At 53.7% G+C, this 20863-nt stretch overlaps 6 protein-coding genes across 6 annotated transcripts; 2 read left to right on the top strand and 4 right to left on the bottom strand.

Annotated features, from left to right (window-relative positions):
- Nucleotides 1-47: 47 nt before the first annotated feature.
- Nucleotides 48-829, bottom strand: J4E92_008448 (uncharacterized protein; the record flags this gene model as incomplete). The annotated part of the gene is made up of 2 exons (XM_051499800.1): nucleotides 48-762; nucleotides 822-829. 2 exons carry the CDS (start codon nucleotides 827-829, stop codon nucleotides 48-50), a joined length of 723 nt encoding a protein of 240 aa, XP_051350176.1.
- A 370-nt stretch (nucleotides 830-1199) lies between these two features.
- On the bottom strand, nucleotides 1200-2172 carry J4E92_008447 (uncharacterized protein; the record flags this gene model as incomplete). The annotated part of the gene is made up of 2 exons (XM_051499799.1): nucleotides 1200-2067; nucleotides 2168-2172. The coding sequence occupies 2 exons, from the start codon at nucleotides 2170-2172 to the stop codon at nucleotides 1200-1202; spliced, it is 873 nt and encodes a 290-aa protein (XP_051350175.1).
- Nucleotides 2173-3904: 1732 nt separating this feature from the next.
- Nucleotides 3905-4584, bottom strand: J4E92_008446 (uncharacterized protein; the record flags this gene model as incomplete). Its single annotated transcript, XM_051499798.1, has 2 exons — nucleotides 3905-4354; nucleotides 4432-4584. 2 exons carry the CDS (start codon nucleotides 4582-4584, stop codon nucleotides 3905-3907), a joined length of 603 nt encoding a protein of 200 aa, XP_051350174.1.
- A 1176-nt stretch (nucleotides 4585-5760) lies between these two features.
- J4E92_008445 (uncharacterized protein) lies at nucleotides 5761-6822 on the bottom strand (the record flags this gene model as incomplete). Its single annotated transcript, XM_051499797.1, has 1 exon — nucleotides 5761-6822. One exon carries the CDS (start codon nucleotides 6820-6822, stop codon nucleotides 5761-5763), a length of 1062 nt encoding a protein of 353 aa, XP_051350173.1.
- Nucleotides 6823-7594: 772 nt separating this feature from the next.
- Nucleotides 7595-9019, top strand: J4E92_008444 (uncharacterized protein; the record flags this gene model as incomplete). The annotated part of the gene is made up of 3 exons (XM_051499796.1): nucleotides 7595-8119; nucleotides 8165-8353; nucleotides 8399-9019. The coding sequence occupies 3 exons, from the start codon at nucleotides 7595-7597 to the stop codon at nucleotides 9017-9019; spliced, it is 1335 nt and encodes a 444-aa protein (XP_051350172.1).
- Nucleotides 9020-14825: 5806 nt separating this feature from the next.
- Nucleotides 14826-16270, top strand: J4E92_008443 (uncharacterized protein; the record flags this gene model as incomplete). The annotated part of the gene is made up of 2 exons (XM_051499795.1): nucleotides 14826-14830; nucleotides 15670-16270. 2 exons carry the CDS (start codon nucleotides 14826-14828, stop codon nucleotides 16268-16270), a joined length of 606 nt encoding a protein of 201 aa, XP_051350171.1.
- Between the last annotated feature and the right edge of the window lie 4593 nt (nucleotides 16271-20863).

The raw sequence follows: 20863 nt of genomic DNA, 5'->3' as shown, positions 1-20863 counted from the left end.
CACACACACACACACACACACACGCCTTAAGCTCACACCCCTGCAGCTCACTTAGACCCCAAACGCCATGCAGCTCTCATTCTCGCGGCTCGTTCTTCCAAAGATACTCTAGGCCAGGCTGGGTCCTCCGCCTCCCTATCCGCGCGCTCTTCATCAGCAAGAAGTTGTTCATCATTCATCAATTCCGAAAGATCGGGGTCCAGAGACGTCTCCACATGATCCAGAACACGACCCAAACCCGTGAAGAACCCAGCCGCATCCAACTTCCCACTCAGGTCATCCATCTTCTGGAGCAGCGTAAGTTTGCCCCACGTCGTTCTGATCATCTCCCTCCGCTCAGCTCGGCTCATAGTGAAGAAGATACGCCTTACAGCTCTCTGGAAACCGCTCTTGTTGCAGGCGAGATAACTCGGTGCGTATTCCTTCAAGGTGTCGTCCTTGATGTTCAACAAAGCTTGGGCTAGCTTTAACAACGTCCGCAGGGCTGATTCCTTGGTCGCGAACGAGGATGTGTATCTGCCTGCCTCATCGACAATCTCCTTAATAATACCAAATGTGCCGCAGTATAAGCTACTGCAGGCCCAGTCTTCGTTTTCGTGAAAGACATTATTTGCAGCTCTGCGAATGCTGCCGTTGATGCCGTTGACGCCGGTGATATGTGGCTGGAAGCTGATGTCTACGCCTTTATGCTTGTGTAGGGATCGTCGGATCTTGGTCGCGATGGCTGGATTCTCCTCAGCAAGCTGAAGGAGTAGACGCTGGCTGTAGCTGCGTTTCGAGGTGTTTCCGGGCTTATTATCGAGCATCTGAATGGCTGCAACAAGGTCATACTGGGGGAGCGTGTCCTCTGGCGACGGGCTTGCACTAAAATAGAGGTCGTCTGAAGGACAGGAATCGCTGTCGGGAAGTAGACGTCGTCGCTTCAGTGTGCGCCCCATGTTTGCTGCAGTGTGTAGAAGCGACGTTAAGAGTATTTCGGTGTTGCATCGTTCATTGAAGGTGTTCGCAAGTCATCACAATTAGTGCTGATGGCATGCGCACCAAGATTGAGGGGTCGACCCAAATAAACTTCACGAGTGAGGGGGTGAGCTAGCAACAAAGTTATCCGAACAATAGGTCTGTCCCGCAAGATTCCTAGTAGGCCTTCTAGGATTTTAGCTTAAGAATGTTTCATTATCTGTAAGCCCTTACGTCGATTGCTAGCAATCGTAATCACCATCCTCGTAGGCACCCTCCATATCCATCTCATACTGTTCATTCATTTCCTCGATCTCGGGATCCACCGGCCATACCATCAACGGCCCCCAAAAAGCAGCCCATTGGATACGGCAGTCCGCCTTTTCTAATTCTCTCGTCACCTCGGTAAACTTGTCTTTGAATGCGCCTGTCGAACGTCCAGACTTATCATATGTAACCGTCGCTCCATCCACTGGCATAAAACACACCTCTTCGCGCTGCGCTGGCGTTAAGGAGTGTACGATGTCTTCCATGCCTCTAGTCCAGGGATGGGACAGGAAATTACACGCCTCTTCGAGATTGATACGATCAATGACTGCGGCCCGCAATCTTTTGTCCGGTATCTGGACTAGCAAGACGAGGAGATTCCTCCACGCATCCAAAGCGTTTTTCTTGGTGCCGAAAGACGAATATTCGTATGTTCGATCGCAGATTCGGTACATGCAGGTTCTGTACCTCTTCTCAACGTGGTAAGATCGTACAGGTATCTTTTCGGGTTTCATGGTTTCATCTGATTTAGGGATAGAGTTGCGAAGCTGATCAATAACGTCTTGAAACTCAACGACCCGGTTCTTCTCCTCTTCCACGTGGGCGTCATGGGCTTCTTTGATCGTGGCTGTAATGGCGGGGTCCTCGACGGCAAGCTTGATGAGGAGGTTGTGGCCGTATTTCTCCGGATCTTCGTTGATTATCGATGCCTTATCGAGGGCATATACCATACGTGATAGATCATCGGCCGGGATGGTCGGATGCGTTGTAGATGATGTGGCTGCTGGAGCTGGTGTTGCATCTGACGCGTTATGAGTTGGATGCGAGGGCACGGTTTCGGCGCTATCAGCGCGTTGTCGCTTGAGAGGTGGCTCCATAGTCGTTTTACCTTATGGACGGATGCTAAAGACGATGAGTTTGCGCAAAGAAGAAGATAACGCACGACATTGTCGCGCGGAAAGAGCGAGAAATTACGCGTCGCGAGACGGTCCGAAATGACGTGCCTAGGTAGTTTGGGCATGGACGCGACAAGGAGAACAGCTGCTTTTGCGGGGTATCCGCCGTATGGATCTTGAACCTTGTCGAGACATAAGGTGATTGTTTCATTGCTCCTCTTATACATCACAGTCCATGCCATGAAGACAAGTTCGTGTAGCGCGGATACAGATCGTGCCTTCCTGTTGCGCGTTCGGGACCAACACACAGACCCTTTCATGATTCCCCTTGAACATCTCTTCTGCGATATGGCTAATTCCGCACGTAGCTTTATCCCGCAACAAAGTAAGGTTATCAAGAGTCTTTCATTCAAAAGAACATAATACGCAAACGTTGTTCGTTGAACACATGACCGTCTCGCGATCTCTATGCCCGGCCCTACACCCACGTGATCAACCCATCTCAACCCATCTTAAACCATCCATACACTAAATCTCTCATGTGTCGCGACGTTGCAATGGAAACAATTTCAGCCACCCTCACTCTCCGTGCATGCCGTACATATTGCACCCGCTGAAAAGCTCACTCCCCTCTTAATCCAAGGCGACCAAGGATCTTCGTCTTCTTTCTCTCCATCACCATATCCATTTTCATCTTCATCACCACCCTCCTTTCCACCACTCCCTTCATTCTCATCTTTCTCCTCTACAAATCCACGCATACCCTTGATAACTGGAAGCTCGGGTTCGTCAACCGCGACATTTTCGACATCACCCCCAGCGTTGTCTTCGTTTCCGTCCCCGTCCTCTTCCATCTCCTCATCCTCATCCTCTTCCATCTCTTCATACTCCTCCTCGTCATCCTCTCCCATCTCCTCATCCCCATCCCCAACCCCATAATCCCTCTCCATCATCCTCGACATCATCTCCACATGATCAATAATCAGCGCACCACGCATCCGTTCCTCCACAGACAAACAGGTAGCAGCATTAAGCGCGCATCTGACTTCTTCGGCCGTTCGTTGCAGTTCGTTCAACATCGACCTGACGCATTTTCGGCTTGGTTGGTCGTGATCGTTGATGCTGGAGGTGCGGCGGCGGCGGCGCTTGAGGGGGCGGTGTTCCATGGTTGTTGCTGTTTGTGGTAGTTGAGGATGGGGATGAGGACAGAAATGGGATTGGGGATGAGGGTATTGAAGTTGATGGAGGGGATAAACGCGAGTTGAAAGGAGAGTCTTTTTGCCGTTTGGATAGTGTGCGTGATGTATTACAAGTAGATGCCATCACCTACCCTTCGACCACAGTAGTGACGGCATCTTCACTTTGGTTGAATGGTCGACCCAAACTCATCTCGCACGTCGATATCCACACCAGCAACAAGCCAATCTCGATGATAATCTTTCATTTGACTACTCCAAATATCTAATAATGCTTCTTTGTATATGGGTTCGTCTCTATCGTGTATGTAATGCATAATGGCGTCTAGTATGCAGTGAAAAGGGTATCTGCGCCTCTCCCATGCTTTTGATAACGCCGTTGAAGTGCACTTTTTGCAGTAAAAAAGGAAGGATCCCACCCAGGTATGAAGAACGCTTGAATGGTGTTGAAATGGAAGAGTCGAGATGGATGGGAAATGATCGAGCGGAGTGGACCGAAAGACCGTGTGGTGATGTTGGACGGAAAATTCGCAGCGCTTGCGAGTCGGACTGTCAACTCGAGATGTTGCGGATTGTTGTTCTTCATCCTTATATCTTGGCCTGGCGAAGGATCCGGCTGTCCTGCTGCGCTTGTTGCAGCGCGAGAATCTCTCTTTGCTCCTGGAATACCTGGCGCGCGCGCTCAAGCACCATCTCGAAGCCCTCCTTGCCCTTAGCAGCGTTTTGCTGGAAGCGCTCAACAGTGAACTGCTCGATGCTGTTCTTGATTTTCTGCCAGCCACCGCACAGCGCGGTGATCTCGGCGCGCTGGGTGAAGGCGGTCTTATCGGGTGATGAGGCGACGGGGTGGTAGATGCAGGTCTCGCGCACGTTGAGCAGGTCGGACCATGTCATGTTCATGGAGCAGAGGGTGAGCTTCTTGGCGACGGGGTCGACGTAGGAGGTCTCGTAGACCATGGAGGTGTCCTGGCCGCCGAGTATGGTTTGTATCCATTTGGGTGTCGACTGTTGGCATGTGATGAGACGTTCGGTGCGGAGCTGAGGTGTGTTAGTTTTCTGCTCGGTGAGGCTGGTGGGGCGCGCCAAATTGACATGTGAAAGAAGGAGTCACTTACAATTCCTGTGGCTGGGTCGACGGAGCGGCTTAATGTGTCGACGGCGATGACATGGGGTGTCTTCTCGTTCCAGGGACCGTATTTGCGCCAGTTGCTCGTCGAGACCTCCTCCCATGTGTAGTCGAAGTCGACTGTCTGCTGGAAGTACTTCATCGTGTGGTCGTGTGCGCTGTCGTGTGGGTCGGGTAATGTTCGTTGTCGCTTCGATGTGACGTGTTCGCAGTGATTCGGACCCGAGAATCCGATGGTATGTATTGATGAGCTGTGATAGCTGTGGTGTGGAGTTTAGGTGGATTGTGAACTGTGAAGGGTGCAAAAGGTTTGGAGACGGGTGGGCAAAGGCCGAAAAGCAGGCCGTGCGCTGGCGATAAACGATCGTCGGGGAAAGCGGGAAGTGCTCAACGCTTTTCACCGCTCGTGCCCTGTATCTTTGTTTCTTGTTTCTCCGCAAAGTCGTGCCGATTAAAGTGCGGTGTGAGGAGTTAGACACAGATGCGTTGTCAAACAATCAAAAAGCAAGAAAGTCGCGATGTTCTGGTTCGTTGGTAAGAAAGCAATGTGAAACGAGTGTACGAGAGCCTTCTATCCGACCTCACGTCTTGCGGATCTACAAAATCTTCGCCACGGACAGCCGCCTTTCCACTTTTCCAGCCAATCACAGCCGAGACGCTGACAGCCGCGGGTACGAGTCGTGTGCCATCCTCAGCGGCGTCTGGCCCAGTCATCCCGACTCTCCCCGTATGACGTCTCGACCCGAATTGGCCGGGTCTCGTTGGTGGACTTCTTCTAGACTTGACGCAGGGCGTGGAGTACCTGAAGCTTGCACTGAAGATCTAGCTGCGCATTTGGCTCGCGCAACAAGCTAAGAATCAGGGTCTTCCGGCTGTCGTGTGCGCAAGGCGGTTATTGGCTTGGGACAGTGATCCACGACGTCTCTAGTGGGCGTGAGGTCCTCGGTTATGCGTGTCTCCAGTGCGTGGACGATGGTATCACACATCAATGACGGATAGAATTCAGAATGATTTCTTCATCTTCTAAGTTTGCTACAATGAGCAAGCATTGTGATAACCCCAATACAAACGAGTGAAGGCCCTAAGGCTGCAATCCAGACATACACAAAACATATTGCAAGAAGAGAGCAAGCCATTGTCGTCTTTCGACGGCTGATCATGTATTTTCATGATTCATCTAACCAAGTGTATCGTTGGTATCATAACTTTTGTATGAAAGCGCCAGAACGCCAACCATGCATATGCAAAGTGTAAGCAACTTTCGTTGCTTCGCGGGAGACGCTCAACCCAATGTTTCGTCTCACTCCATCATAACCATCTACAACTCCAATGCCTTCTTCGCCATTGCGAGCGCACCGTCGAACGTCTTGTTTCCTCCGATGAAACCAGCGGCGTGTACAAAGACACAGCCCGGGATACCAGAGACCTGGTCGAGCTGCTCGTCGCGCACACCCTTCCACGCATCGGGCAGGTCCTTGCGGTTCTCGAAGCCACCGTTCTCCTTGCTGACGGCACGGATGCGCCACTTGCCCTCGGGCTTGTCTTCGGGGAAGAGGACGTAAAGAACCTGAGGGGCAACGCCTTGTGGCTGTTGTGCCTCCTTCTCGAAGTTGTAGAGGTGGTCGGCCCACGGCATGCCTTCGGGGAGGACTAGGATGCGTCCCTGGGGATCGTACTGAAGACGCGCGTCGTAGGCCTGCTTGACCTGGTGACGAGCGGGGAGCCACGACCGGGCGCGGTCGAGGAGTTCCCAGCGGAACTGCTCGCCTACGAAGCGAGATGCGTTGGTGAAGCGGAAGTCCTCATCGGCCTGCTTGGCCTCTGGGGTCTTGGTCTCGTCTGCAGTCGGCGACTTGTTGCCATAGTTGTAGCGGTTTACTACGCTGGCGATGCTGAAGCCGCGGTCCTCAAACTTCTTCTCCAGCCCCGCCTTCTCTAGGTCCTTGGGCGCAAGAACGTTGATGCCGTTGTCGTTGGCGTCAAAGGCCTCGATGAAGTCCGTGTAAATCTTCTCGTACAGGAGGTCACGGTCGGCGCCTTCCAGACCAGTCACAGCGGTGATGATGTCCTTTCCGTAGTGCATGTAGACAAGACCGGCGGAGGAGAGCTTGGTGGTGTGGCCGGGGAAGACGACCTCGAAGCCGCGCTGGTGGTGATCATAGCGCTTCTTGTCGTCCTCGTACTCGCCGCCTACGTCGACGACGGTGTGGCATTCGGCGAGAACGGCGGGGTCGCGGGTGCGGATGAGCTGAGCGTCGCGGTAGGTGGGTAACTCCTTCAGCATGGAGACGGCAAGGGCCTCGTCGGCGTGGAAGTGGCCATTGTGCGTACCAATGACAGGCACGTCAGTCTTGAGCTTCTTGGTGGGGCTTTCGGCCATGGTGCGGGCGTAGTTTGCAGAGAAGTTGGCAAAGTAGTTTGGCGTGGGTGGCTTGTATGTGTTCCAGGCGATTCGCGAGGGTCTGGCAAACAAAGGTCGTAGTTTGAACATGCAATTGCTGCTAGTAGAAGTTTCGCATAAGAAGACGGTCCCGCCGCGGGCACCTGGGCTTGGCAGGATCCGCGGGCGCTAGTAGGTGGGATACGCAAAAGCAAGCACGGCCAGCTCGTCACAGTCGGAGGCAGCAAGAGCAGGGCAGGAGGATTCAAGACACTGTCTGACGGCAGACGCAGGACGGCCAGGCCTAGACTCGCGCCGTCGCCATCATCATCGTGCGCTGTTCCCCGAGTGCGCACGCGAGCACGCATCCATCCGTAGCCCCAAGTCGTGCCTACTCGCACAGAGCAGCTTCAATATCGTATCGATAGCAATACCAGAGTCTCTCCTGCACCGCTCCTCGCCCTGCAGCCTGCTCCCCGCCGAGCGACCTCACCCCCAGCCGCCGGCCAGCCCAAGCCCAGTGCAGCCCGCTCCGCGACGCTCGAGCATTGCACTTAGCGAGATTGACACGTGAAGATAATCGATAGCCAGGCCGCTGCTCGCGAATCTTCAACCACGTCTCCCGCACGCCCACTCCCCCTCGAGTGACTCCCACCAGCTTCTCCCGCGCTGCCTGCGCGTCCATCGCGCTTCAATCCCCTCGCACCTCCCCCGCCGCCCCGCTCAGACGCCACGCTCGTCGCTGCACGAGCTTGGCGACGACGGCGTCCGCATGTGGGCTACAGCATCGCGGGTAGTCTCGTCGACAACCTTCCTCGGCGCCATCATCTTCACCATACCCCTCGCCTTCGACATTGGCGGCCGCACCTGTGGCCTCGCCTTCTCCCTCTCCCTCAGCGCCTACTACTTCGTCTACTCGATACTGCGCCTGGCCACGCCAGACTCTTCGCGCTTCAGATGGTTTCTGTGTAATGTAATAGCTTGGGCGCAGTGGCTGGCCATACCCACCCTCTTGATCTGGAGTCTCAACAAGTTCTCCATCGATGCCGACGCCAATTCGGGCTGGGTGGAACGCACCTTTGGCGGCAAGCGAGCCGACTTTGAGAGTGTCCAGGAATGGATCTTTGGGAGTGAAGGACTGCTGCAGAGTGCGTCGATAGGCGCCTGGGACAAGACTCTGCGATACAGCACACCCGTCTTCCAGATCGCCGAGGGCTTCTGCAGTCTTCTGGTCATTCAAGCCGCAGGCCAGATTACCAAATGGGTTGTAAACAAGGAACGTGGTGACAGCTGGATGGTACGACTTTTCTCTCTGCTTGAAATAATATACTGATATCCCCAGATCGGCCTTCTCATCACCTCCGCGTCCATCATCTCGACCTCCGTTTACTTCCTCTGGCGCATCACTACCTTTCCCGAGATCAGCAACGTCGACGCCATCCTGATCGGTGTCGCTATCACAACCGCAATTTTCCTCGGCGGATGGGGTATCGTCAGTGCTAGGGGCAACCCGGTCGAATCTTCGCTTTTGGTGAGTCTGACCTTCACCAACTACGTTCTTTGCTAATGCTTGCAGTTCGCCTATGTTACTCTCTGCATCTACCAGATCTTCACCGACTACCAGCCATCGCCAGGCTCGCTCGCCGAGTCGAGCGCTCCTTCAGATCCCGCTCTTCCTCCGTTACCACCTATCATCATGGCTTCATACACTACACTTCTCCATGCGCTAGGCTCTCTGCCTACCATTGCCCATACCGGCTTCAACCTCATGGTCGGTGCCGTTATGACCATCACGCCTTCCGTAATCATCTCTCTCGCCTACCGCGTATTCGTCATGTACGCCGCGGCGCGTATCATTCCTGCCATCAGAGAAAGCGGCGCTCGCGCACTATCGCAGGAACCCAGTCTAGACGATGACGACGAGACCTCCAAGATCCTGGGCTTCCTAACCTGGTTCAGCCCAAGCATCATCATTGCAGTCTACACCAGTCTGCTGATGCAGCACTTTGCCAGCGGAAACGGCGGCGACGGCAGTGCCGTGACAGGCGAGTGGTGGACGAACCAAGGTGGTGATGCCGGCGGCAACTTCTGGAGATGGATTAATCTGGGTATCACAATGGGTCTCTACGCCATCGAATTGAAGATCTCAAACGCAGATGACGACGGCCGGTTAACAAGTCACTGGAAGACGGACTAGAGTTTGCATATAGATGGTGGAACCAGCAAATCGCCCAGTCTGGGTACGTATGAGTGAAGAAGGGGGAGAGCAGAAACGAGGAGAGCAGCAGCAGACACCAAAGCTGCAACATCAAGGAACGGGGTCAACCATGCCAAAGAGCATGTATACCCACGATCCAACACAGACACGGATGGCAAGTGTGCAAGTAGAGAGAAAGAGAGACTGTTAGGATTGGAGGGCTTTCACTTCTCTTTTTTGTTCTTTTAACCCCCGAAGCAAGCAAACAAGAGCGCGCATTTTTCTGATACCCCCCAAATTTGGATCTTTGTGGGAAACCCTTTTTGTAAGACGGTTTGTATATTATGTGGGTTGGCGGAGCAGAGGGAAGGAATGAATTGGAAGGCGAGAGAGTGGAGTAAATAGCATCGAATGGCATATTGACTAAGAGTTTTGAGTGAAGAGTTGATTTGTGTATTTGTGATTTGGAGTTTGTGATGAGAAGTACAGAAGTACGCGGAGATGCTGCCGTATCCTGTCTGAGTTGAGACTTGTTGCTTAGCTGATTTGGCATGCATGATGAGAGCTACAGGAGTAAGGTAATACAAGATGCTGCCAATGTTCGTCTGCATTGAAATGTAAGCTGGGTGAGAAGCAGATGGTATAGTAATGGAGGGGAACCTATGGGAGAAGAGAGCACGATCATACCTAGGTAATTTGATCGGTGGTGGAACAGCATGAAGTGTTTGACCAACTTCTCCGTTATGAAAGTAAAGCGACGGTCATTGTGGAGGTAGCGAGCGTTTGAGCCTTACCGCTGGGAATTGTCCAAGACTACTGTTGGGAGTAGAGCATAGCCATGTCCAAAAGACCAAGATTCTAGTTTGATGGCGGTAAATTTGTTTGGTAATCGAGTCGAGTGTCACTCTTCAAAGCCGGCGGGGAAGTGCCAGGTGGCGACAAGATAATGTACACCTAGCATATGAGTAATGGAAATCAGAGAGTTTCGGGTGCCAGACTAAAGCAGTTGGTAATTCGGAGTACATTGTTAATGCGACATGAAGAGCCTGATCACAGGGTGCCGATGGTAAACTTGCGCATGCCCTTTTTAGGATAATTCTTCGAACCATCTGACTAATGGTATGGTGTTCCCGACAATCAGTCGGCCTTGACATTGGGGAACGGACTACTTGGCTTCCGAATATCGTTGCGTTCTATATTAAGCTACGCCGTTAGTTGTCCAGGATGTACACAGTTAGCCGCAACACGGCATATACTAATTGCCTACCTGATGATCGTCTCCACACCTCCCAAGTCTCTGGTGACAATACTCTGTCTCTGGCGGTGTGACGAGTAATGGCGTGTCATATTTGGGTACCAACAGATGTTGGGAACCTGCATCGCGTCTGTATCGTACGTCTATCGCATCTGTAATCAGATTTCGGACCGACTCACTTATGTTAGGATATCCCTTGAAGTCAGCATATGCTAAACAGTGAACACGCAGCTTTGAACCCTTCGCTGAGGACAGAATCCCGATCCCAAGAATTCCAACCCTAAGTGACAGTTCGGATGCTCGGTATGACGGCGACACCAACGATCAATACCCGGAACGTAGAATGGTAGAATCGGACGTCCTTCCTGTTTGATTGGACGATCGATACGCGGGTGAGATCTCACATTATGCGGATCCGTCACACCGCGTGTCGCCAGAATGAGGATGTCGGTTCAAAGCGGCCGGCAGTTGTCTACGCATCTTGTGAAACCTTAAGCGCTTCGGTAAGCGCTGACTCGCCCACATCAAGCAGCGCATAGAGACTATGACGTTTTACCGTAGTCGGAGCTGGTCGTGTTATTGATGTTTCAATAATCTTCCTTCTTGGTGTCAGAATAGCATTGTCCGAATCGAGTAGGCAAGGTGAATGCTAAAGTATGCTCGTCTCCAAAGTGCATCACCGCATGTCCCGACAGCTTGGTAAATGCGGCACGGACAGGGCGTAAATAACCCCTTACATATCTCGATAGGCTTTGCTTATCCGGGAGCCTGGCGTGCTGTTCACCTGCCGGGCGTAAACATTGGAAGGGCTCGTTTGGCTGCAACAGGGCGGACTTCGGAGTAATCGTCGTGTACTAGCGCGCGATCCTGCAATCAGCATCCAGTACGTTACACCAGTTTGCTCCGAATCTGTTCGCTAGAAACGCAGTTCTCAGTAGTCGTTGTCTGATGCGAAAGTTGCGGAATCGGTTGAAGCGAACAGTCGGTACCATATTGTCGGGAAACGATGAGTTCACCAGTAGTTCCCTCGCCAGTACATCGAAATTCTTGATCGATCCCAACAACTTACGCCGGGGAGGTGCGTTGGTAATCCGTCTGGTCTATGCATCCTGCCAACGCCGCATACGTAATCGGAATTGCTGGCGAACTGTGCCGCAGCCCGGCATACTCGCATCCCGAGCAACAATGGCCAAATGGGTAGATTGCGCGAAGCAACGTTGCTGGACTACATGTCCGACATGGCAATAGAGTATCGTTTTGTGATTTGGAAACCTTAGTACAGAAAGGTTGCTGGTGTCGTGAAGCTATCAAGCTTGAGTGTAGCACACTAGACAAAAATCTGGACCACGTCCGACTCAGGCCGCAACACTCTACCGAAGAGGAATCCTTCGGATCCTGTCGGTGAGGCCGTGTCTGGAGAAATGCCGAATCTCTTCGGCGAAAAGAGCGCGAGTACCGCTGTGAGCAGTCTTGAGCTGTTGCATGCTGTTAATGCTCGCGATGGGTTAGTGCGACCGTGGGTATTTGTTTCGGGACCCAGCGACGACGTCAACAGCAAGCGTGATCATCTGAGTTTGCATAACAGGTCCAGATAAATGCATAATCAGGTGCGACATCATCGCAGTCAGGTTGGTCACGGAAGGTGGCGCTCCACAATCAATATGAATGGAGAATCGAGATTTGGCACGGAGGTGGGCGGCGTATGTAGACGTTGGTGACAAGCGCGCTGTTCCGCGCTTCCCGTCGCTACTCGAGTCATATAGCGGAAGGATGAGGCGAGGCTGAGAGAGAGCAGACGTCAGCTCCGTGAGCACCATGGCAAGGGCTGAGCCGTTCTTGGAATCCAGCGGATTGGAAATCCAGCGGGCGGCACAGCTGTGAGGACAATGCCGTACGGCCTGCGGCGCAGGTCCAGGTCTTTGTCTGATCACTAGCGGGAACGGAACGCGCCGCGAGAACCAGCGAGACGGACTGATGGAATTGTGAAGAAGCTGCGCACGCATAACACGAACCACATTTGCAGTGAGTTACAGCGACAAGTCGCAGCCGACAAACGGCCGCGCTTAACGAGGCGTTATTTCGTGTGCAATGCGTGGCGAAACTGATGAGGTGCTATTGGCTGACGCACCGGGGTTGCTCAGACGCATGACCGATCGTCGAGCAACGCGTGAGAGTCAGACAGTGCTCCGTACAGCATACAACGGGTAAGTTGCGCACCTGCCAATTAGCCGAGGACAGACATCGCGGCTCTTGACGTATGTAGTGGTGGAGGTTTGACCATATTGAGCGGGCGGGTTCCTGGCGAGCAAAGTTTGCACGCGAAGCGCCCATAGATGAAGGTGTACGAGACGGGCCGGGCAGCCAACCATGGAGGGTATCACGCAGCAGACAGTGGCACTCGCGACTTGGATATGGAGCGCAGCACAAGCATTAGGCCTATGGCAGTGCCGCAGCCGAGCATATTGATGATGCTAAGGGCATAGGACGGGTGGGCGTGGTGGGAAGGTGTGCGGCGTGGATCTGATAAATGAAACACGGCGAGACCCATGAGCGCCTTCTTGTTTGGTGCTGGCCTTGAAACCGGCGGAGGCAGGCACCCAGCAGGCCTCTGAGCAGGCGGTTAGGAGGAGGCAGTGCCGATGGGCCATGACGGCACCCCTTGATGGAAGCGCGCGGGAGGCCGGGCGATACGCAGCGCGTGGTGGTGAGTCGGAGTGATTCGCAGCCGTCATCGCAGGCGTCGCGGGCGCCGTCAGGCGGGGGCTGCCATTGTTTTGTGTGCTCGCTATGTGTCGGGCAGGCTGCGGTGCCGCGGTCTGGTGAAGAGTTTGGTGGTGCGCGGGCGTGCAGCGCGGCTACTGCGTTTGGCGATGGAGCAGGTGGATAAGCTAAGGTTTGGGCAGCGCCAATAACAACGACACAGCACTTTAATGTGAGGTTTCCGCGTTGGCTTGCATCCTTCTAACGATTCCTGGTGGATCAACCTCGCATGCCAGCACGCCGGGAGCGCTGGTCGCACGCAGCCGTCTGTGCCATCCTGGAGGCCTCTCCGCCCACTCTACCCTCCTTCACACCCAGAAAACGGCTGTAGGGCTGTAGACGCGACTTTTCCGCCAAAAAAACGTGGCAGCGGCCAAAATGCAGGGTCTATTATGTAGATAGTCGAAGGAACCGCGTCTGTGGTCCTTCTACGAGGTGTTCGGTGATGGTTCTGTGCCAGCCCGGGTGGGACAGATAAACGCGGGGGGCAGGGGCCGCCTGCAGCTCGGGCCAATGAGGAAGGGACGACATGGGTGGCCGCCCGGGATGTGTAGAGCCCATGTGTGCGCCAGCAGAAGGAGCGAACAGCCGCCCTCCGTTGAATCCTGTTGCTCATCCGTGGCCAGCGTCTGGCGTCGGGTCGCCCCTCCCACATTCGTCGCGCCATATACTGTCTTCCCGCCATATACAGCCCCCGCCGTGGAGAGGCGGCTTCGCTGGCATCGCATCGCCCGAACGACACCACGCCCGCGCTGCCAACCCCGGGATCCTCCCTCTACGCACACACTGACTCTGAAGAGCACAGACGACTCCCGGGCCACCAGTCATCGAGTCCCGCACGGTGCCTGACCTGACCGTTGAACTCATCTTACTCCGAGTACGCTACAGTGTAACCACGACACTGTCCCCGGCATCACTCAAGATCGTCACTGCAAAGACTCTCACGACCCCAACGAGACACCAAGATTATGGTCGCTGGACACCCTCCCCATAGCCCGCCGTAGATTCGACTTGACTCCGTAGACTATCCAGCCTTGACCCCCAGCTCTGATATCCCGCCTTGGACATGTCGACCATACTGCATATGCCCGCCTTTAATTCCGCTCCCCATGGCCCTGCGTTTACTTCCGTCAATGGTCGATTGTCTCTGAGCCCGCCCGACGAGAAGAAGCCAGCCGTTGCCGCCAAACCTTCTGCCTGGAGTCCCGTCTCCCCAGATCTTGAGCCCAAACATCACTCCCGCTCCCCAGAGAGCGACACGAGTTCGTCCACTGTTGGCAGTGGAGATCGATCTCCTGATAGTTCAGACAAGACAAGGTCTTCTCCTGAACACCCAAATAAGAGAAGACGCTCCGGCTCCGAAGAAGACGCCTACGGCCAACACAGCCCTGATCAGAGGACCGCTGGCCCCAGGCAACTTCCACTTCCATACCAGCCCTTGAACCGCAACACAACCATGAGCATGGAAGCCCCTCCACTACCGACTCTGCCTCCACTAGGTCGTCCAGACGCTGAACGACGCTGGCAAACCGAGCCCCGTGAATTGCCTCACGCAGCCCATCAGCATTTTCAACGCCATGAATCGCGTCCTATCGAGCACACCCGCACCAATGACATGTCTCCTGATTCGCAGTCTCTTAGCCGTGACATGATCGAAGAGACTGAGTTCACGCGGGCTGGTGTACAGGTCGAGCTCAAGAAGCGAAAACGGGTATGTACCCTGAGCCTAACCCCTGACCAATACTAACCTCCACAGCAATTTGCCAACCGCACCAAGACTGGCTGTGGAACATGCCGTAGGAGGAAGAAGAAGTGCGACGAGGCCAAACCAGAATGTACGTTTGAAAATGGCTTCCTGTTCTGACCAAGTCTGACCTCTATCAGGCAACAACTGCACACGCGGTGGCTTTGTCTGTGAAGGCTATGCCAACAAGGTACCTTGGCCGAAGAATGGACCCGCCAAACCACCTGCACTGATAGCCAAGGACAAGCTCGCTGCCTACCCTACGTGCCCAACTTGTCAAGAAACGCACACACCTCACTGCAGACCACCTCATAGCACTGAAGTGTCATACACACACTCTGAGATGCATTCAACCAATGGTATCGATCGCAAGTCATGGAAACCTTGGAGTGACTCTGCGCCTGCACCGCCACCAGTTCGAGCTGCCTACCAGCCAGAACCGCCGCCACCACCACCATCAGTACAGTACATGCAACCTGCGGTCAACCACTATGAAAGGCCTTCAAGCCTGGACCATAGACCTGTGCATCAACAGCAACAGCAGCCTCACCACAGTTCTCGTGGTTATCACCATGCTCCGCCAAGCACGACCCACCTCGCTATCAACACTGCTGTCCCTACCACTATGTGAGTATTTTCTTCTGATTGGGAACCGACCGAATTGTCAACAACTTTTCGACATCAGATCATGTCTATTTCATGTGTTTGATCTTTGACTTGAATTTGGACACACTCGGACTTCATCAGCTAACACATTTCTAGGGCCGCCAAGCCTATCCAGCAGCTGCATGTGGCACCGCAGCATCAGCCTCCTCCACCACCACCAACATCCTTGCCACCTACGCGTTCACCGACACGCTACTCCTCGACGTCTACATCGACCATGTACAGGTCTGAAAAAGACAAGATGCTTGCTGGAGAGCCATTCAACCCCTTTGACAAGGCCTTGATGCAAGAGCGTCATTTGAGCGCGCAAGCACAATCTTATTTCAACGGCAAAGTCAACCCCTCCAACGTTCTATCGAGTCACACGGTCGACCACTTTTTCAAACAAATCCTGAACGCGGGTAAGAGAGGCGAGGAAGGGAGACGAATCGAAACTCATATGGCTGAGACCTGTCATGTTGCTGCGCCCTTTGCTTGCGACTACGGCTACCATCTGAGTTTGGGTGAGAATGTCGTCATCGGCGCTGATTGTCGTTTTCATGACTCGGCGAGGATTGCCATCGGAAGGAACTGCAAGATTGGGGTTCGAGTCACTATACAGACTCTGAAGACGCCGACCGATACAAAATCCCCAAAAGGCAGCAACGGCGGCACAGAGGTTGCGCAGGAGGTCCTTATCGGGGAGAACGTGTACATTGGTGATCACTGCATGATCGCGGCTGGAGTCCAGATCGGTCCTAACACCATAGTGCGTCCGGGTTCTGTGGTTTTAAGCGTAAGTTCATCACCACATTTTTTCAAGCACTTTTATACTGACCTCGCGTAGTCTTTTCCCGCCAATTGCATCGTGCAAGGGAACCCCGCCACCAATATACTCTAAGTTGTTCAACGTGACAACGTCTTGCGCTTCTACTGTCTTTTAGACGTTTTGTTGCGCTGAGGAGATGCCGGGGTCGAGTTAACCTATTTGATATGGGTCATGTATGTCATATTAAGCGCCACTGTGTGGTGCAGGAGTTTCGGTGTTTCTACAACTGGAGGATACCCATTGCTAAAATTTCTTGTTATTTATGGAAGGGAGAGAGGAACCAGTATATAGTGGTACGTTGAGCACGGGTGGTATCTGACTTGTATAGTCTCCTTGTATCTTGGTACCTTGTGCCTGCTGGACATGGCTCTAAAAGCTCAAAAACATAACATCTCCTACACGCGGTCGCTTCAATCAATAACTGCGCTTCATTGAACAGACATGCTGAATTTGCCTGCTCGCGGGTAGACATGCATGTTCCATGACTGCGATTACCTACCCCGCCATGACCTACTAGTGTGCATTGAGCCTAGCTCAGATCTTGGCCGTGAACAGAACTACACGTGCGCAGCATGGCCCGTGCACTGAATCTGAGCTTCAGGCCGGGAATCTCAAAATATCCGCGGCGAACAAGCCAGCGCCGCATCTCCAACGCAACAACACCACGACTACAATGCCGCCCAAAGCGCCCCTCAATTGGGGCTTACTACCGCCGTCCTTCCTCCTCCCCTCATCAGCGCGCTGCCTCCTCCAGCAAAATGCGCAACAAATCTCCTCAAGACCCGCCATCGCATACACATCGATCCGAACCATAAAATCTACCTTCGGTCCCAAACCCGACCGTTTCGCACATCACCCCGCGCGAGAAGCCCTCACCAGCACATCAACGGCAGCGCTCGAGCGAAAAGCCCACAGCACGCCCCTGCGAACTGGTCTTCTCGCTTTGAAGAAGGGCATGACATCGATCTACGAGCCCGAAACGGGGAAACGCACAGCATGCACTGTTCTGCAACTCGACCGCAATGAAGTCGTGGCGCATAAGCGGAGAGATATAAACGGGTACTGGGCTGTCCAGATCGGGGCTGGGCAGAAAGAAGCGCGGAATGTTACGAGGCCTATGTTGGGTCATTTTGCGGGTGCGGGCGTGAGTCCCAAGAGATGGGTTGTTGAGTTCAAGGTTAAAGATGAGGAGGGATTGGGCGTTAGTGTCGGGGAGATGGTGGGTGCGGGGTGGTTTACAAAGGGGCAGTGGGTGGATGTTAAGGCGATAAGTAGGGGCATGGGATTCGCTGGTGTAAGTTCTGGGTCTCTATCTGTTCATGAGGACGGGCAGTGCTAGTTGGGATGGAATGCTAACGGGTAATTTGTGCAGGGCATGAAACGACACGGCTTCGGTGGTCAACCAGCTTCTCACGGTCAATCGCTCATGCATCGTGGTATGGGTTCTGCGGGAGGTTCCCAGGGTTCGGGTTCTCGTGTGTTGCCTGGAAAGCGCATGGCAGGTAACATGGGAAACGAGAGTGTAACGGTCAAGAACTTGAGGGTGCTGCAGGTTGACGAGCCGAATGGTATTGTGGTTGTTCAAGGTACGAGATGCATATCACGATCAAACATGAGTTGGTGCTAACAGTTTGTTTTTAGGTTGTGTGCCTGGACCGAAGAACCAGATCATTCGCGTTCAGGATGCGAGGGGAAAGCCGTGGCCGAAGGGACCCATGTCGACGGCTGAACTCAAGCCAGAGCAAGTTTTGGCTGAGGCGGGTGTGCCTGATGCTACGGAAGCGACGACAGTCAGTGCTTAGAAACACATGAACGAGACCATGGAGGAGGCATTGTATCATATGGCAGAGTGAGGTGCTTCGGCTTGGATATCGAATGGCATGCATTTGGCGAAGCAGCACGAGTGTACGAGTATGCACACGTTAGTTTAGCAATGAATGGGGTGCTGATGTGATGGTAGTTGTGTCGTCCCACCACACCTAGGGATGAAATAAGAAAGAAACATCATATTACCAAGTCGTTACACATTTACATCATTTCGTCAAGCTTCATCTCATCATCTTCACGCGCACCCTTCCCATCGTTATCACCACATCTTCCCATATGCCCTCCCACCAGCACCTGCTCTCTCAACACCAGCAACCCTAGCACCCCAAGGATCCTTCTCACAAACATCACTCCGCCCATCATCGCTAGAAGCATAGTCACTCCCCTCCGCCACGCCATTCCCACCCCCACTAATCCGCTCATCATCCTCGCTATCACTAGGAAGATAGTCGCTCCCCTCCGCTACACCATTATCATCACTGTCACTTCTATACCTCCCAATCCCCCTCCCTTTTCTAACAGGTGTACTACGAACAGGAGATGACATGTAAGGACTCCTGTTTCCTCCTCCCCTTACTGGTGCATAGGGACTTGGACTCCTACTCACGCTTCGGAAGGCGCCGGGCATGGGGGCGTAGTCGCTTCCGCTATCTCGATGCCGTCGGAATAGAGGTGGTGGTGAAGGTACTGCAGGGGGTGGCGAATGGTAGTCTTCTGAGTCTACGGCTGTGGGGACGCGGGAGAGGCGGTCGGAGTGTGAGGAGCTGGGTCGAGATGCTATGTCTGACAATGCGGCTGTGTGGGCGCCAGGTCTATGGTCGGAGTACGTTGCATGGTCGTCATCGCTTGAGTATGTTGAACTGCGTCGGTGACGGGAGTGGTCTACATGTCTTGGAGGAGGAGGAGGAGCTGAGAAGCTGCTGGCCTGATGGAAGGAGCTGCCCGGGCGGTGTAGACTGGGCCGGACAGATCGGGGATCTGGATTCCTTGTACGAGGCTCACGATGGTTGCGGCGGCTATCCTCCTCGAATCGGTGGTAAGACTCTTCTCCATTCCTCCAACGAGTGCGTTGACTATGGTGTCTTTCTCGGTAATTGTGTGGACTTGGCGCGTAGTCATCTTCATCATCTTGCTCAGGGTCTGGGTGTCGCCCGGAGAATCTGTCTTGGCGATTCACTGGGATGCGATTCGCTGGGCTACCATCGCTGTAGGATTCGGTGTCGGACCGATCCGTTGTATGAGTGTGGAGCTGTTGGAAGCGGTCGAGAAATTGCTTTGCTTCGCGGTAGTTCTCGTGTTCCCTAGGGTTCAGGCGGGGCGGTTGGCTGAAGGAATCACTATTGCCCCAGCCTGCTTTTACCCTCCGATCTTCGGAATTGGCTTTGGGATGAGGAGCATAGTCTGAGGGGGGACTATCACTGTAGTTCTCTGGAGGAGGGCGGCGGATCGGAGAGCCATTGCCCAGGGAATCGTCCGTGGAACGGTCATCGTAGCGAGACCCACGATTTTTCCAAGCATCTTTCTTTACTTCAGGCGTGGCTATGTAATCTTCGTCAGACTGAGAATCTTGTGCGATGCAGTCTGGATCTGAAGACTGAGCCCGATACTGTGGTCGCCCAGACGGTCGTGGTTGATGCCTTGGGTGATGCTGTGAGAAATCGTACACGTTCCTTGGTTCTCTTGTCTGCGTAGCGTATTCGGATGCCATAGCCCGATTCACATGTCGCCTATGATTGGGGGGTAAATCTTCGTAGTATCCACGACGTGGGGTGTCGTAGTCCGAGCTCGAATTCGTGGGCGACGAGACGTAGTTTTCTGAATGCTGGGTATCCCGGTAACTACGCGGGACTTGGCTACTATATCTCGGTGCTGCACGGTGTGAGCTGCTCTGCTTCTGACGGCTTCGGCTGCTCTTGTGTGGTTGGTCCCACATGCTGCTGGGAAACGCGTGGAAGCACCACGATCTAGTGATTAGTCGACGTTGAGCTGCGTAATTGGGTTATGCAGTCTCGCAGAGGAGAGGTTCAGGCTGCGAGTCGCTTCATTTCGTTGTCGTGGCTAGCTACTGGAGAGTAGGGAAAGGCGTCATGCAGAACCACGTGGTGGGCGTCTAACCGCAAGTAAAACGCGCTAGTGTCGCATCGGACCAATCCTCACCAGTCCGCCATCTTCGATGCTTCAACACCATCACCATCACAACCCGTCCGTGCGATGTTGTCTCCCACCACCCGTTCTATAGCCGGGAAGTAAACTTAAAGATGGAAAGTTTGCGCGTCCACCAACCCGGGAATCTTTGGTGGATGGCGCGCTTGCTAACCGTGACAGCTGACAGCGCTAACTGATCGCGTCACCACTGCAACCAACGACATTCGCAATGATGAAGAACGATTCAGGCAATGCTTGATTAGTCTTGTCTTCTCCTCTTGTTCATCACATTTCATCTCTCGTCAGCCTTGCGCTCTCGGACAAACCTGGTTGCTGTTGCAGATTCCACCTATCGGAACAATCACTCCTACAGAACCCCGGGATTTCGCAAAGCTCAGCCTCGTGAGCCACAGACCAGGTCTTCTACCCTCCCGCAAGGGGCAGTCCTGTCATCTTATGTCGGATAAGCTTAATCAATATGTTTCCGTCGAGTCTGGCCCGGGCACGGTTTTGTGGAGCTAGTGGCTGCCCTGTTATGTTCATGAAACGACAACAGCGGGACTGCCGGGACTAGACTCGTTGCGAAGCTACTTCCGCAACGCCATTCTGTTTGTAAACGCCCATCAATCAACCTATCCA

Source organism: Alternaria infectoria (genome assembly GCF_024043175.1).
Source record: "Alternaria infectoria strain BMP 0036 chromosome Unknown scaffold_16, whole genome shotgun sequence".
In the NCBI taxonomy this organism is placed as follows: domain Eukaryota; kingdom Fungi; phylum Ascomycota; class Dothideomycetes; order Pleosporales; family Pleosporaceae; genus Alternaria; species Alternaria infectoria.
Note: the sequence above shows the minus strand (reverse complement) of the source record. Positions and strands in the feature narration are given on the sequence as shown.